The 16,842-nt window shown below is 34.5% G+C and overlaps 2 protein-coding genes across 5 annotated transcripts in view; both read right to left on the bottom strand.

Annotated features, from left to right (window-relative positions):
* The window catches only part of PGAP5 (Per1-like protein PGAP5), a 291,616-nt gene extending 284,293 nt beyond the window's left edge, over positions 1-7,323 (bottom strand). The window contains exon 1 of the mRNA XM_090382931.1: positions 7,232-7,323. The gene's annotated coding sequence lies outside the window, so the exon portion shown is untranslated. The remainder of the gene's footprint in view (positions 1-7,231) is intronic.
* The window catches only part of LOC150079052 (uncharacterized), a 577,353-nt gene continuing 567,619 nt past the window's right edge, over positions 7,109-16,842 (bottom strand). For all 4 annotated transcript variants that reach the window (XM_090382803.1, XM_090382804.1, XM_090382802.1 and 1 more), the window contains one exon: positions 7,109-7,350. In XM_090382803.1, coding sequence (XP_090238929.1) covers positions 7,295-7,350 — 56 coding nt within the window. In that variant the 3' untranslated portion in view covers positions 7,109-7,294. The remainder of the gene's footprint in view (positions 7,351-16,842) is intronic.

Below are 16,842 nucleotides of genomic sequence, written 5' to 3'. Positions count from 1 at the left end.
ATTTTCGGTATGCACTTTCTTTGATGCAAGTCTGAGTCTGCTTTGTGATGATTTAATTTATTAATAAATTATGTTTTTGAAAAGCAGACTACTAAAAGATGTTTTAGAATGCAGGTTATAAATGTTAAAAGGTATACTATGATTACACATTTAGCATACTTCTACAATGCATATGCAAAGTAGTCATTTTGCTTTAACCAGGATTATGCCAAATTTATGAAACTTTTGATCATAAGTGGATATATGGAGGTTGGTTATAAAGGTCAAAAATAAGATTCCAATTTAACATTCATCAAAAGGGAATTTAATTAGTATATTCCCTATCTAGTGTCATGCTTTTTTCTTTTTATTAGGATCTATTTTAACCTGTGTGGAGTGTAATCTGCCTTTCATTTCTTAAAGAATTACTCTCAAAAGAAAAAGATTATTCTTAGATGTTTTGTGATACTTCCTGTACCACTTCTTCAGTGACTGTAAAGATAGAAGAAGTGGTAAATTATAGTGACTTGGCCAAGTTATTAACATAGACTCATTATCCCCCCCCTTACTCCCCCAAACACTAAGGATATCCTGGACATAATGGTTCTTTCGGTTGAGGAAGGCTACTTCAAATTCTCCAACACCCCATACAAGTTGGACAAAGTGTGGGCAATCCTCCCTCCTCCCTTCCTTTCTCTCCTTAGCACAAATCTTCATGAGCACATTTGAAGACAGCCTCAGACAATGTCCCTCTGGGACATCGAGGTAGATATAGTGACAACATTTGGCCACATGGGTTAGAAGAATTAAACAACTATCTAAATACTGTACATTTATGCATAGATAGAAAAAAAATAGAAAAAGACAATAACATAACATTCCTAAATCTCTTGCTAAAGAAGAAATCCACAGATTTTCCAAAATATATAGCAACAATGAATACCCACAAAAGCTAATAATGAAAACAATTAAGACAGAAGAGAAATATCTCAACATATAGACATCTAACAAAGAACCAGAAAAAGAAAGAGCACATTAAAGTCCCCTGTCTTCCAAATTAGCAGACAGATTAAAAGCATAGCCAAAAATTATAGGCTGTATACCAGATTTACAAAAACTAACCTTTAATACCATTAAAAATATGGTACCCCACATCATTTCATCCTTGACGAAGACTCTTTCCACCAAACACCCAGTATACAATTTACAATGCAAAGATTGTCAAACATCATATACTGGACAAACTGATTGAAAATTGTTCAAAAGAATTAAAGAGCATAAATATGACAGAGCCCACTGTCAAATAATATAACTGAATCCAGCTTTCCACACCTCATGTGAGGATCACCAATGAGATTTAAGAACACCTTGGTCCTAACCACCGACAAGTATAGAAGACGCAGACTGCACAAAGAATCTTTCATTATCAGCATAACCAAATATTAACCAAAACAAAGGTATGCACATACACAATAACCACATACATATTCTTAAAAGCAGAGTATCAGAACAAACAAAAAACAAAAATAAGAACCATAATTATCTCAAAAAAGAACCCCCCCCTCTAATGTAATCTTGAACCCACCCACACAATTAAGACACAAAGGCTAACCACTAAACAGATATCTAATCCTACAACAACCAAATTTCTATTCCTGTTCTAAATACCCTCACCCTCAGCTGCAAACTAATCTGTGATTGGCCCCAGGAAAACTTAACTGGAGTTTTGATTCAAAACATTCTTGGTTTAAAAGTACAGTACAGAACATATAAATATAATGAAATGTAAACCGTTGTCCTGGTATGAGGCAACATAAGGATAGCATTACAAATGGGTAAGTATTCATATAATTATCCATCTACTTAATGTTAATTTCATTTTAATTAACTTATTAACTAAATTAATAACTAATGTAAAATTATTTAAAACTATTAAAATTTAAACTTTACCTCATGTTTGCTAATAGTTATCTGTTAACTAATTCAAGACAAAACTTTAACAAATAAGAAAGGTGTAATCAAATTAACAACTATGTAAATCAAGTCACCATAATTTACTGGTTCTGCTATCTTTACAAAGTAATTGAAGTGGTTCACTAATTCAAGACTTAACAAATAAGAAATGTGTAACAATGTAAATATGTAAGGACAGCAGAACCAATAAATTATGGAACTTATGTCTGGTTTTGATCATGCAAACCCAAAGTAACAAAAAATGTGTGAAACTCTTCTTATCCATTATTGTGCTTATACTATCCTGATTTTTAATGTAAATATGTAAATACAGCAGAACTGGTAAATTATGATGGCTTGATTTACAAAGAGTTGTTAATTTGATTACACATTTCTTATTTGTTAAGTAGTTAAGCAGGTTTAGTCTTGAATTAGTTAACCTCCGGTATTTCCTGGACCCCTCACTGAAGAAGTGGTTCAGGAAGTACTAGGAAATGTCTGAGAATAATCTGCAATTGTTTAAGAAATGAAAGGCAGATTACACTCCAAGCAGGTTTAAGTACCTATTATTTCACCAATTTCCAGTACTTGAGCTGCTATAAGAATATTTAAGATCTATGGACCTTTCCAATCTGTATTATTCGCACCGAGTTTACTGTAGCTCGTATGTGAACTTATACATAAACATTTGTGCAGACCTAATAGAGGATGAAAATTTCACAAGAACTACCGCACCAATTCCTGATTCTTGATATACCTGTGCACTATGCCGCTAAAAGAATATTTAAGATCATGATGTATGATTTAACTTTGTAGATGCAAAACTCAGTCAGTGCCATGAACAAACAAATTCAGTAGACTCTCGAATTTTTTCCAGGATAGATGGTAAAAAAGAATTCCCAGATGATCGATTTCCCAGTTAATCCAAAAATACAGTAAGTCCCGACATACGTAAGAGTACGTTACAGGTCTTCTTACATAAGTTGAGTTTTACAAACTCAGGAATGACTGATATAATATTGCTACTATATCCCTGATATGCAAAAATTACAAAAAACACATAATATCCTCAGAAGAATTGAGAAAAATAGTTATATATTTTAAATAGTTCAATTAAAAACTTTATCTGGGGACAGCGCTGAAGTAGCTGGAGTGGCACATAAGAAAAGAAAACAAACGGAAGAAAAAATGCATGTTACTGTACTGTAAAAACTGATATGTGTTTCGTAGCCTTGGTTATTATAGTTGACTTCATTGGTGCCGATCCCTTCACCGCTTCTCGTATTCTGTCTAATGTAACGTAAGATGGCGATAGATAAAAAACTAAAAAACTTACTATGCGCTACTCGTGTGTCCAATACGATGCTTCCCTTTATTTTTTACGATGTCGATTTTAAATTGAATAGCTTCCCTTTATTTTTTACAGTGTCGCTTATGGTTTGGTCACCAACATTATAATGGTTCATTAGAGATTTAACGGATACACCATTTTCAAACTTGCAAAACATCGACTTTTCGACTTGCAAAACATCTGTTTATACCTATTCCAGTTATTACTTGAATTTTATGATTTCTGGTTGATTTTTTTTATTATTTATTTTTTTTATTTGGAGTCTTGAAGTGTCCCGGTTAATCGAGAGTCTATTGTAGTTTTGATAATGTATAATAGATTGAAATTCCTTCATTCCTACACTTTTACTGCTTTCTGTAAGCATTTTTTTTTTCACCAGAAGTTCATCCCTATAACATGATTTGACTTGAATGACTAGATAGAATTCCTTTATAAAGAGGGTTAGGTGCCTCCGTAGCCAGGTGGGAAGGAGCAGCAGTGCATAGCACACGCTTCTTGATTAAACCGGGGTTCGAGCCAGTCACCACCAAATACGGAGGATGCGCAAAGGTCAGGGAATGATCACCGCATATCCCCGGAGCAATATGGCCTTAGTTGCTAATGCTCCTAAAAACCAAATAACAAACAAAACAATAAAGAGGGTTGATCAAGAAATATTCAGCAAATACAATGCATTTGAATATAATGTGCAAGTTTAATACAAAGAAAATACATGGTTAGTTACACAGTCAGAACAGAAGAGACTGCTCATATTTGTAGTGTTCTGGAAAGAGGGGACAGTGGATAAAAGGTTCCATACCAGAAGATCTATTGTTTTTTAAAATAGTGCATATCAACCTTTCTGAACAAATACAATCAACTTTTCAAATTAAATAGGTATTGAATGTACAACATGCCTTTGTTTTGTTCTTCTTTGATTCTTTCTCTAATTCCTTGAGATTAAAGGGCACTACCAGCTGAAAATTACTATCTTGGAATGAAGAAAAAAACTTTCAAATAAAATTTGTCTTTTTAATTGAACACAGCATGTTTTTTTTTTTTTTTGGGTTGTTGGCGCATAGGCTTCTGTGGCCATAATGTACCTCCCAAGGTTTTTGCAGTACTTTGATCCAAGCCAGAGGCGGGAATCGAACCCGCGACATTTGGGTTGCCAAGTAGGCACTTTACCCACCCGGCTAGCCCAGTCGGCAACACAGCATGTGATGCAGAGTTTCTACTGAAGTGGAGGTCAACCTTTACCAACCATTTATACTATTAAGTGAGTGACTGCATTTCCTGAATTCATACTAGCAATCTAGAAGGGGAAAAAAAAGTCTTCCCAAGCAAAAAATGCACACACTGGTCATACTGCATACAAAAATCCATAGGTTACTAGGTAAAAAACTGCTTTAAAAGATTGGCATTAACTGCTTTTGCCATTTGTTAAGTTCTTCAGTGGGTTTTCTCATTACCTGTCCTTCAAAATAACCACAGAAGTACAAGTATTAGCAGTGGCAAATGGTGCAAGGAAACAAGCTTAAACATCAGCAAAAAAAAAAACCAAAAAAAAACTACCCATTGCATTTGTACATCTTCTCTAATAATTTATCTAATTCTTTCTTAAATTTACTTAAGCTACATAATTCCACAACACTAGTTGGAAGTTTGTTCTAATAAACAATTCACTCTGAAAGCAAATTTTCAAACCAGTGACACAGAAATTGTTGTTGCAAAATACATTGATGATCTATCCTGCAACCACCAGTTTTTGATTTAAGTTTATCCTCCCTCATGTGTATTGCCTGAGAAAGAGTAAGGATGCCATCAGTATTTAGTTTACTCAGTCCATTTAAAATCTTAACCAATTCAATCAGATGTCTTCACAGGCACCTAGATTCCATGCACTTAAATTCACAGAACTGAAGGTTTTCATTGTAAGTACTCTTCAGCACCCCCCCGGCTAATCATGTTACTCTTCTTTGCCTCCCTTTCCAACAGATCCATAAAACAAAGTTTCCAAACCTGTATGTAAGATTCAAGATGTAGCCTAACCAATGCCTTAACACAAGAGGATAATTATCTTATTGTCTATGCTGACAAAATTTCTGTATATCATTGATAAAATGCCATCAGTTGTTACAGCAATCTGCCCTGCTCAGAAAATTTCATGTCACACTGTAAACTTGCCCTTAAGTCCCTTTTTCTCCATAAAGAAAATTGGGTGTATCCATGAATGTATACACCCAATTGGTATGTTATTCTGGGATTGCTGCTGCCTTATATGAGACACCTTGCATTTATCAATGTTAAATTCCAATTTCCATTTAGCCTATGTGTCCAATTTTAGACTATGTGTCCAATTTTTTTGGTCTTGTTGCAACAGTATGATTGATTCCTGTCATTAACCAACCCAACAAGCTGTGTTTTGTGTGCAAACTTCCTAAATACTGTTAATAAATATCAAAAATATTAAAATTTAATTAAACAATTTTCAAATTTTTGTCAAAATTAAAGGTATTTTTCTGGTAACATATGACATTGCCCATGCCTTAAACTTGGCACTGTTTCTTCAGGAATCTGTAATAGAAGGTGACAGTCGGCTGACAGTTTGGGGAAATTCAATGATCAGCCGGATAATTATATACGGGAGGAGGGAAACACATAGGTTGTCTTCTTTTTCTCTTATAAATTATTTTTATTTTTAATTTAGTTATTTTTTTTGGCTGGTGCAAATGGCACCATAAGACATAGGCTTCCTTGCACCATGTGGCTATTGCTAATACTGATACTAAAAGTCCATAGACTATATTGAATATATCAATGCAAAAAAGTACTGTATTTTACAAACTACAGTTCTTTTACACTAATAATGGAAAGAGGGATAATTTTTTTTAAATGAACACTAAAGAACAAAGAAATACAAAGAATAAAAGAAAACTAAGTGAACATTAAAGAAATTTCCAGATCCTCAAGGAAAGTTTGAGAAATCACTTTTGGTAAAATCTCTGCTTTGGTAAATTCTCTTGAAGAACCCAATTTTCTGTTCATGAAATATGCATACAATTTTTAAAGTATGAGAGAAAATAAATATAAGTGTGATTAAATTTCAAGTAATTATTCCTAGTATAAAATTAGTTGTATAAAATTAATGGTATACAAAAAAAAAAAAAAAAAAAAAAAAGAAAGAAAGTGTGTTGGCTACATATTTTTGGATTAAATTTGAACATTAGTCCTACCCCACTAACCCAATCTCTTGAAAGATGCATAAAGGTTTGCTATACACAAATACTATTAAACTATTCGCAATTTATCAGTCTCATTGAATTACTTTAATCATCTATCATAAAAGCAACTTTGTTAAAAAAAAAAAACATCTTCAGATGTTTTTTTCCTCAGTTTTTTTGTATATGTGTATAAAGGTTTAACTTTCAATTTAAATCCATCAAAAAGTTGAAAAACCTCTCCTTACATAATTTTATGTAAGACGTATACAATTAACACATAAATATGACAAGTGTTTATAAAACATTTTATATAGCATAACAAATGTTAAAGTACGTACACATCCTTTTTAGAAATACTAAATGCATTTCTTCCATACTTATAAAAAAAAAAAACCAACAAACAAACAAAAAACTCTGATAGCTATGAAATATGCCAAAAATATACATATACCTCAACTTATTTCATGCTAAAATATGTATTTCCTATATAAATATTTACAAGTTGGCATTATAAAACTACTATAAAAATAAAGCAGTTACTGGGCAAAATATACACCTGCTTTTTGCCACCTTGGTATATATCTTCAAAAATAGATATCTATATACATAGAATTAAAAATGATATGAGCTTTACTGATGTAAGTAATAATACTTAGCAGCTATCACCTGAAATGATAATAAAGATTTGGTACAGTCAAAATTCAATATGGGTTTTTTTTGCTTTTATTAACTCTCTCTCTCTCACCTTGTTATAACCCTGTTCAACTTCTATAAATCAAATTCTTATACACACACATGATCTGGAATATTATCGATCTTCTTTATACAACCTTTCTATGTTTTCCTTTAGAAGTTCAATATGTTCTGAAATTAACATATACAAAAGCTAAATTAGTTAAAAATTATTATCTTTCCCCCGACCCATAAATTATAATAAAAATAGCTTAATGAAGGATAAACACTTTTGGCAAGCAATAGATTTTGTTACCATTGTGAAGCTGTTTACAAACTGGATTTTACTTTACATTAATCATCCAAATATTTATATTTTTATAAAATATAGGATAGATTTTTTTAATAAACTTCTTGATATTTGTATCTGATGTTCATTAATATTTCTCACTCTGGTGAAAAATCCTTTACAACAGCCTTGAAATGTCAGTGCATTCAATAAATATTTTCATTTTTAATGTACTATTAAAAATAGTACTTTACTATATGTTTAATAAAGGTATAAGGGCTGTTCAATAAAGAAAGATCATAATTTTTCATGAACAACTGTACTGATTGCTATTTCTATCTGAGCTGCAGAATTTAAGACCAAATTAAGCTGCATCACATAGCAACTGCACAGTTAACTCGTGTGTACGGTGTGATCTTTGTGGTCAGTCAAGTTTATGCCTGTTCAATTTCACCTAAGCAACAAGGGATGTGACATGCAAGAAATACTACTATGCCGCTCTCAAATTTTGTTTCGAGAAAAGAAGCATATGAAATAATAAAAGAGGCTTATGGCAAATCTACACTTGCATATAGCACAGCTCGCCAGTGGGTTTAAATGTTTAAAGAATAGACATGATTCAATCACAAAAATTGGCAGTTCTGTAGCTCCAACTATTGCTGTCATCACAGAAACCATAAACACTGTTTCTGTAATTGTGAGAGAAGATTATCATATAACAGTAAGGCAACTGGCAGAGATGCTGAGAATATCAGGAGGAAGCATGCACAGTATTCTCTATGACTGTTTGCATATGACATGTGTTTAAGGGGATTAGGCAAGCTAAGGCAGATTATGAGAGGTCTTTGGCTAAGATTGTAAAGAAAAGTAGCAGAAAATTTGTTTATGTTAACACTAGAAGGAAATGTATGTATCCCATTGACCCACTAGATATGAACTGCATAATAATGATGATCTGTTTAGATGCTGATAAACTATATAAATATTTTGCATCTACATTCACCTGTGAAGAAGTTTATATGATGGAAATACAAGAAACACACCAAGTAATAACTGGGATTTAAATGATTTTATGATAACTAAGAAGAAATTTGGAGAGTAGTAGTTGAATGTAAAAAAGTAAATAAGGCATTTGGGGCTGTGGAATCTATCCAATTATATTAAAACAAGCAGCAAAAAGAGGTAAAAAAACCTTTAGCCTTAATTATGATAGCATATTTGGATTCAAGGAGGGGAATCACCATTCATTGCAGAATGTCTCTCAGACTCACAAAGGGGGAGATCAAAGGCTGAAGTGAGTAATGAGATTTGTAAGATTTTTCTTCCAGGAAAAGTAATAATGGAGTCAGCAGTTAAAGAAGTATTGCAGGATCATCTTGACAGGAATGAAACTATAGAGAAATGACCAAATGGATTTATTGGGGGGGGGGCGATCTTGCCTGACCAATCTGATTACCTACTAGACACTGTAAACGAAGGAACTGAACGCAAAAAATAATTCTGGCATTATATACTTAGATTTCAGCAAAGCCTTTGAGCTGTTGACAATGTTCCACATGAAAGACCTCTATACAAATTAGAGCAGTGCGGCATTAATGTCAAGTTACTGTTATGGATAAAGGGATGGTTGAGTATAAGATGACAGAGGATAGTTACAAGTAGGCACTGCTCTTCACACTATTAGTGGCAGCTCCTCAGAGCTCAGTGCTGAGTCCCCTACAGTTTTCAATATTTATTAATGATATTAACTGTTTAAGGTCTTAAATGCTGATGTCATCTTACGCATACACAAACTGAATAACAGTGGCTGCCAGTCAAATGTAGAAAAATTTGATTTTGGTCAGAGAGATTGTTCACAAATTACTATCTCACTGAACACAAACTGAAAAATTTTAGTATGAATTAGACATAATTAGAGTGGATATGAGTTAGGTAGTGTTTTATTGCTGATGCTACGTAAGCTTGTTTCTTTGCAGCATTTGCCACTATCATTACTAATACACTCAAAAAATTGTTGCATATAATAAACTGTTAATACTGGCAAGTTCTTATGTGATCTAACATTAACTCTATAGTGTGCAGTTCTGCAATTTATATGCCGCATTCAGGGAGAATCTGCTCAGATATATTAGTAATAGAAGTACTATATACAGACTAAATTATGTCTACTATACATAGACTTTCTGGCAGTTTACACAGATAGCTTGAAGCCATCTGTGTAAACTGACAAGAAGTCAGAGTATTTAACTCAGTGTGCCAATCAGAACTGAAAATAACTTTCTGAAGAGAAGAATATAATGGTTTAATGATAAGAATTTTTTTTTTCATATTTTATATTCTTCAGTTCTGGCTAAATGATGGGTTCCTACTGTTGAATTAGTACTAAGTGATATTTCACAGTTTTTAGGCCATGGTTACTCCCAAGATTTTACCAATAGTTGGCAAAAACATTTAAATATCAAACCAGCTCTTAATCCTTAGCTACATAAGGCATATTATTGTAGATTTAAATTTAAATACTACTTTAATATTCCTGATACTACCACTGCTATTAGGCGATTTCTGCTAACCCATATCATCATTCCCATACTACTACTACTACTCCCTCCCAATGGTATTACTGATATTTCATAGTTCAACTGACTTTCCACAAATTTACAGCAGCCTGAAGAAAAGGTGGCATTCAGAAAATTTTCACATATTTTGAATAAAGTCATTATATTCTCAGCGGCTATCCAATTAAATTTGTTTTCAGCACTACATTTGGCCATATTCAATCTTTTATTTTAATTGTTACAAAAAGCTAATTTTTTATTTTTAAAAAAGCTAAATTATGCCCGTGTTTACATTGTTGCTCTCTCATTCCTATTCACATTTGAGGCCTTAGTTACAAGGGGCATTCAATAAATTATCTACCAACCTATGAAAGAAATGAAATAGAGGCAAAAATCTTTTTTTTATTTTTCAATGCAACTCCCCTGAACTTCACTTGTTACATTTTGTTGGCAACGTGGAAATACCAGACAAATAAAATTCTTTGCCCTGTCCATCAAAGAACGCAGAAACAATAGACTTCAGTTCATTATCATCAGCAAAGCTATGTTCACGTACGTTTTTCTTGAGATGTCGAAACAAGAATTAGTCACTGGGGGGCAGATCAGCACTGTAAGGTGGATGATGCATAGCAGCCATTAATGTATGCTAATTTTCTTTTTATATCTTATTTTTTTATATTAAATATATAGTAAGAGATTTTATCTTACTATATATTTGTTTGAAGTTTAATTTATTTTACATGTCAGTAGTGAGATGATATGCTAATGCAGCTCTCATACTGCCATATATATCCTGGTTTTTCATTATATATTCTAACAGAGGCTTTGTCAATGGTGTGGCATCACCAAGGGAGTGGCTAGAATCTGTTCTATTATAATTTTTCACTGCATAAGGGCCACCATTATTCAAATCCATCACATTTTTGGTTCGATCAATGTATCATTCCAATAATGCTTGGTTTTGCCTAATGTTCGAAATGCAGTGATTTCTTAACCATTATTGGCCTTGTGATCCTCTGTCGAGATGGAGCATAATGGTTAGTCTATTTTATTTTTAGTTGGTCATGTGTTGTGGTTTGATTTGGTTTTCACTTCTGTATTAGTGATATTTCACATAATTCAAACTTCGTGCTTTGCTTTCATCTGGGCACTAAATTTCATTGAATTGGCATATTCTGAAATTCTGTTAATTGGTAGGTATATATCTGCCTTTTCTAAATTATCTGGAAGCATCTCTTTTACACTAATCTTTCATTCATCCGCCCCCCCTTCATTTCATAATGTATGGTTTTAATTTACCATCTGCTCTACTGGTTTGCCACGTTGCCATGCACAGTAGTTGCTAAAGTTTGCTGTTCTAATTTTCTTTTTATATTCTTGTTTTCTATCTTACTATATATTTGTTTGACGTTTAATATATATATATATATTGCCATATTGGGCTTACTGTATATGTATTTCATATATCCTATCAAGCATAAGTTATATCTCTTACAATATACTGTTACACTTGTAAATTCTAAATAGTTATAGTAGATAATAAATTTATCTAACTAATGCCGACCTACATGGTTCAAACTTTCATCCTACCTATCTGTCACAATTGAAACATTACAATTCCTCTATCAAGCACTCAACGCTATAAAAATGCTGGCAAAATTTGAATGTTCTTATTGACACAAAACAATAGCAGCAGATGTTCAATATGGTTTCTTTCACCAATGCAATCAGAGAATTACAAATAATAACTTTAATTTTATATCAAAAGTTAGCATTAGCATTAGTACAGGCATTTGATGCCAAGAAAGCAAGCTTATGCAACATCAGCCAAAAAAAAAAAAATAATAAATAAATAAATAAAAAATAACCACTTCCGCTTCACCCCTCTGTTCATTCGAAATACCTGTCCAACTGAGCCTTAAACTTATTTAGGTTATCAACTTCCACAACAAGGGATGGAAGTCTGTTCCACCAACCAACCAACCACCCGCTGGCTAAAGGCAAATTTCCGCACGTCTATCTTACATCTGTCTTTCCTCAATTTGAATTTATGCCCTCTCAGATGATTATTCTGAGCAAAAGGAAGAATCACATCAGCATTGAGCATGCTCAAACCATTCAAAGCTTTATACACCTCTATCAGATCACCTCGCCGGTGCCTAGTCTCCAGACACTGTAATTTGCAAAACTTAAGCCTTTCTTCGTAAGAGCACCCCTTTGTTCCATTCACTAATCTTGTTGCCCTTCTCTGTACTCGCTACAACAGCTCTACGTCCTTCTTGAAATGAGGCCTCCAGGCCTGTATACAGTACTCTAGGTGTGGACTGACCATTGCGTTATACAAGGGAATAATCACCTCCTTATCCCTGCTAGAAAAATTCCTATATATCATTGACAATACACCATGATCTACTCTTGCAGCACATCTGCAATGCTCAGAGAACTTCATATCTGCCTGCACAACCACCACCAGGTCCCTTTCATTCTCTACCACTGTCACAGTATAGTACCACAGAATTGATACATTGCTCTAGAGTTGCTGTTTCCCACATGTAGTACTTTACATTTGTCAATGTTAAACTTCATTTGCCACTCTCAGCCCATTTGCTCTACCTTTCCAGATCCTGTTGCAGCAGCATAGTGTCAGTAGTATCCTTGACAACCCTGCCAACCTTCGTATCGTCTGCAAACTTAGACATTAAGCTTGATATACCATCATCAATATGATTTATAAATATAGAAAACAATAATGGACCCAATACTGAACCCCGAGGGACTCCACTAATAACATTAGTCCACGATGAGCAGTGTCCATTGATTACCACTCTCTGTCTTCTCCCCCTCAACCACCCCTTTATCCATAGCAACAATTTGTATCCAATGCCACACTGCTCCAATTTGTGCAGCAGTCTTCCATGTGCAACAGTATCAAAAGCCTTTCTAAGATCCAAGTATATAATATCAAAGTTATTCCCTGCATCCAGTTCTTTTGTGACTGCATCATAGTATCCAATCAAATTAGTCAGGCAAGACTTCCCCTTAACAAAACCATGCTGTGTCCGAGCTATAACTGAAGTCTTGTCTAGATGATGCTGCAGTGCTTCTTTAACCAGTGCTTCCATTAATTTTCCAGGAACAGAAGTTAAACACACAGGTCTATAATTACTTGTGTCAGCCTTTGATCCTCCTTTGTGAATTGGGGTCACATTTGCACATTTCCAGTCCTTGGGTACCTCCCCTGAGTCCAAGGAAGCTCTCATAATTATGGCTAAGGGTTTGCTTACTTCCTTTGCTGCCTCCTTTAATATAACTGGATAGATCCCATCCACTCCAGGTGCCTTTCTTGTGTTTATCTTCAACAATTTCTCCTCCACTTTACTCTCAGTTATTACAAGATTCTCTAGCTTACTGCCAGAGTTGAATACACATCTGGCATTTCTCTCGCTGAATAACTCCTCATGTGTGAATGTCGATGCAAAATACTCATTTAGTTTGTTAGCTACCTGACAGGATCATCAACAGTTGACCCATCGATATCAAGTGGACCAATCTGATTCATCCCCCTACAGTTTACATAAGTAAAGAACTATTTGCTGTTTTTCTTTGCATCCCTTGCCAAAGATTTCTCGTAATCTGCCTTCGCCTGCCTAACCTCCTTTGTAACTTAGTTACAGATCAACTTGTATCTATCATAGGCTTCTGAGTCACGTGTTAATTTGTATGTATCCCATGCATTTTTCTTCTCTGCCATATGTCTCATTAGTTCATCTGACATCCATTTAGGCCTAAACCTTGAACAATATTTCTTAGTTGGTATGTAAAGCCTAGTAGCTTCCAAGATAAGTTCTTTGAATGCTTCCCATTTTGAATTTGCTATTGGTAACATCATCAGTTGGTCCCACTGCATAGAATTTAAACACTGTCTCAGTCCATCATAGTCGCCTTTACGAAAGCAATAACCCTTCCCTTTACCCCTGATGGTAGTTACCTCTTTGAGTAAATCCCACTTCAGCACACTGTGATCACTGCCACCTAGTGGTTCATTTATCTTCAGATTCTTAATGCATGAAGAATCACTACGGATAATCAAATCAAGAGTATTACTCCCTCTAGTTGCCTCCCGAACATGCTGATATAGAAAACAATCAACCAATAAATCCACAAAGGTCTTGCTAGTATGTGAGTGACCAACCCACAAATTACAGTCAATATCTGGGAAATTAAAATCCCCCATTATAAGACTCTCTGATTTATTGGCCCACTCTATTTCCCTGTACAGTTTCTTATTATACTCATCAGAGTCATTAAGCCTATAGCACACTCCTACTCTTAATTTTGATCTCCCAATGCTTATGTCACACCAAACTGACTCGACACTGCACTGTCCAGTGATGTCGACTGGCTCCACTTCCTTGGATTTTATGTATTTCTTAACTAATAGCATAGCCCCTCCTCCCTTCCTATCCTGTCTATCCTTTCTGTAGATATTGTACTCCCAAAATTCCAGTTCTGCATTCCTTATATCTGTGTGACACCACATCTCTGAAATCCCAACAATATCTGCCTTTGATGTTTTAAGCAATACCTCAAAATTCATCAAATTTATTTACTAAACTCCTAGCATTGGTGTACATGTACGTATACATGCACCTGTTCTTTTTCTTAGCTACCCTAACACAACCCATGTGTTTATTTGTACCCCAATGATTCCCAGCAGTCTCTGATATATCCTGCATCTTATTTTCCAGGCTGCTGCTCATTCCAATAGAAGATGTGCAAGAACACTTTCACCTTTGCCAGTGCCTACTGTTAATCTATTAGTCCTTGTATCCCCCAATATAGCAGTTTTCCACATAACACTGCCTCGATAGCTTCAGCAAACATATTCTTGCACCCTTTCTATTTAAGTGTATCCCATCCCTGTAGAAGCAGTCTCTCCTGTTAACAAGTACAGAACAGGCTGAAAAAAATTCTACCCCTTGAGCTTTGCACAATCTTTCCAGGGCCGAATTGATCGACAGGGCTCTCATCATATACTCCCTCCTATCGTGTCCGGGCAGAATTTCAGACACTTTCAAATTCAACCCTAATTCACGGCTTTTTTTCAACAGTGACCTGCACTTGTTAAGTAATTCCGCAGGTCTCGTACTCTTAAAGTTAAAGAAGCATGGCAAAATCATCTAGACAAGACTGCAGTAATAGTTAAGACACAGCATGGGTTTGTTAAAGGGAGGTCTTGTCTGACCAATTTGATTGGATACTATGATATGGTCACAAAGGAACTGAATGCCAAAAATAATTTTGATATCATATACTTGGATTTCAGGAAAGTTTTTGATACTTTTGCACATGGAAGAGTGCTGTACAAATTGGAGAGGTATGGCATTAAGGGCAAGTTGCTACAAAGGATAAGGGGATGGTTGAGTGGGAGATGACAGAGAGTGGTAATCAATGGACACTGCTCTTTATGGACAAATGTTATTAGTGGAGTTTCCTGGGGTTCAATGTTGGGCCCATTGTTGTTTTCACTATTTATCAATGATATTGATGAGGTATATATCCAGTGGTGGGATTCAGCCAGTTTGCACCAGTTCGGCAGAACCGATACCTAATTTTTTGTTGAGTACGGCAAACTGGTTGTTAAAATGGCACTTGTGATCAGGGTTCTCTCTAAGGTGGGCGCCTGGGCAGCCACCCAATGTGGAAATCACAAATTTACATTCCTTACTCTTTTTTAATGTTCATCTATGCAACAGTGTATTCCAAGTGCCCGTAGTAATGTTCATTCCGTCCATAGGTGAAAAAAAATTAGACGGAACTATGCTTGTATTATTTATTTATTCATTTCATAAAACTCATTATACTTTTGATGAAATACTTCATTTTCATCACGTTTGTTACTTAAGTAAACAAACAAATAACGTAAAGAGAAAAAGTGCCAAACAACCAGGGGGGTGACACACCGTCATTTGTTTCAGCTTTGTGTTACGCCCTAAATTCACACGAGATTATGAGTGCGTTGGTGTTCCCCGATCAACAAAAACATTAGGAAGCTAGGACACAACGAACCAATAGAAATATAGATTTCAAGGGTTATCTTATCACCCATTTTGGAAGCCGTGGAAGAATGTTCTCCCATGTTGGAATCCTTATGCCAGTGTGCACGTGGTAATTAAGACGTTTTTATCACAACTTTCCCGTGACAAACAGGTTTGTCATACACATTATTCTATCGTATTTAATCTGCATAGCCTGTGCCGTTTATTAATTCAGCAAGAAATTTTCTTTAGTATCAATAAAATGAAGAAAATGTACTTTCTGACTGATGTTTGTTTATCAATGGTATAAGCACAGTGCTTTGTTTATAAAAGTTTATGATATGACTACCAGTAAAAATATTCAAATATAGTCACATATCTGCTCCTGCTCTATAATATATTAAAATAAAACATTTTTAAAATTTTTTGCAATAGCCCTTAAAAGGATGAAAAGGCAACAGAGTTTGACAGATTTTTTCAATCAGAAACCAAAATCAGAATTTTTTGTATCAAAATTGGCCTTGGATGGTACAAAACAGTCACAAGCACAACCACTCCAATTTGAAGAAAGCAGCACGTCAATTATTGAAATAAAAAATGATAACAACTCCAAAATTGAAAATAATCTTCCTGAATGCTGTACAATATAACATGATGGACTGGTAATTTTTAACAAAAAGTTAAGTTGCGAGTATTGAGCAAAATATGACTTTATAAAAGAGAAAAGTGTTCATGTGTCAAAAGAATGGAAATGTTTTCAGATTGAGGTATTAGGGAAAAATAAAGAGGTACAACAAGCTTC

This window comes from Mastigoproctus giganteus, chromosome 10 (genome assembly GCF_048544385.1).
Source record: "Mastigoproctus giganteus isolate SK-2022 chromosome 10, ASM4854438v1, whole genome shotgun sequence".
Classification (NCBI taxonomy): domain Eukaryota; kingdom Metazoa; phylum Arthropoda; class Arachnida; order Uropygi; family Thelyphonidae; genus Mastigoproctus; species Mastigoproctus giganteus.
This window is presented reverse-complemented; position numbering and strand designations above follow the sequence as displayed.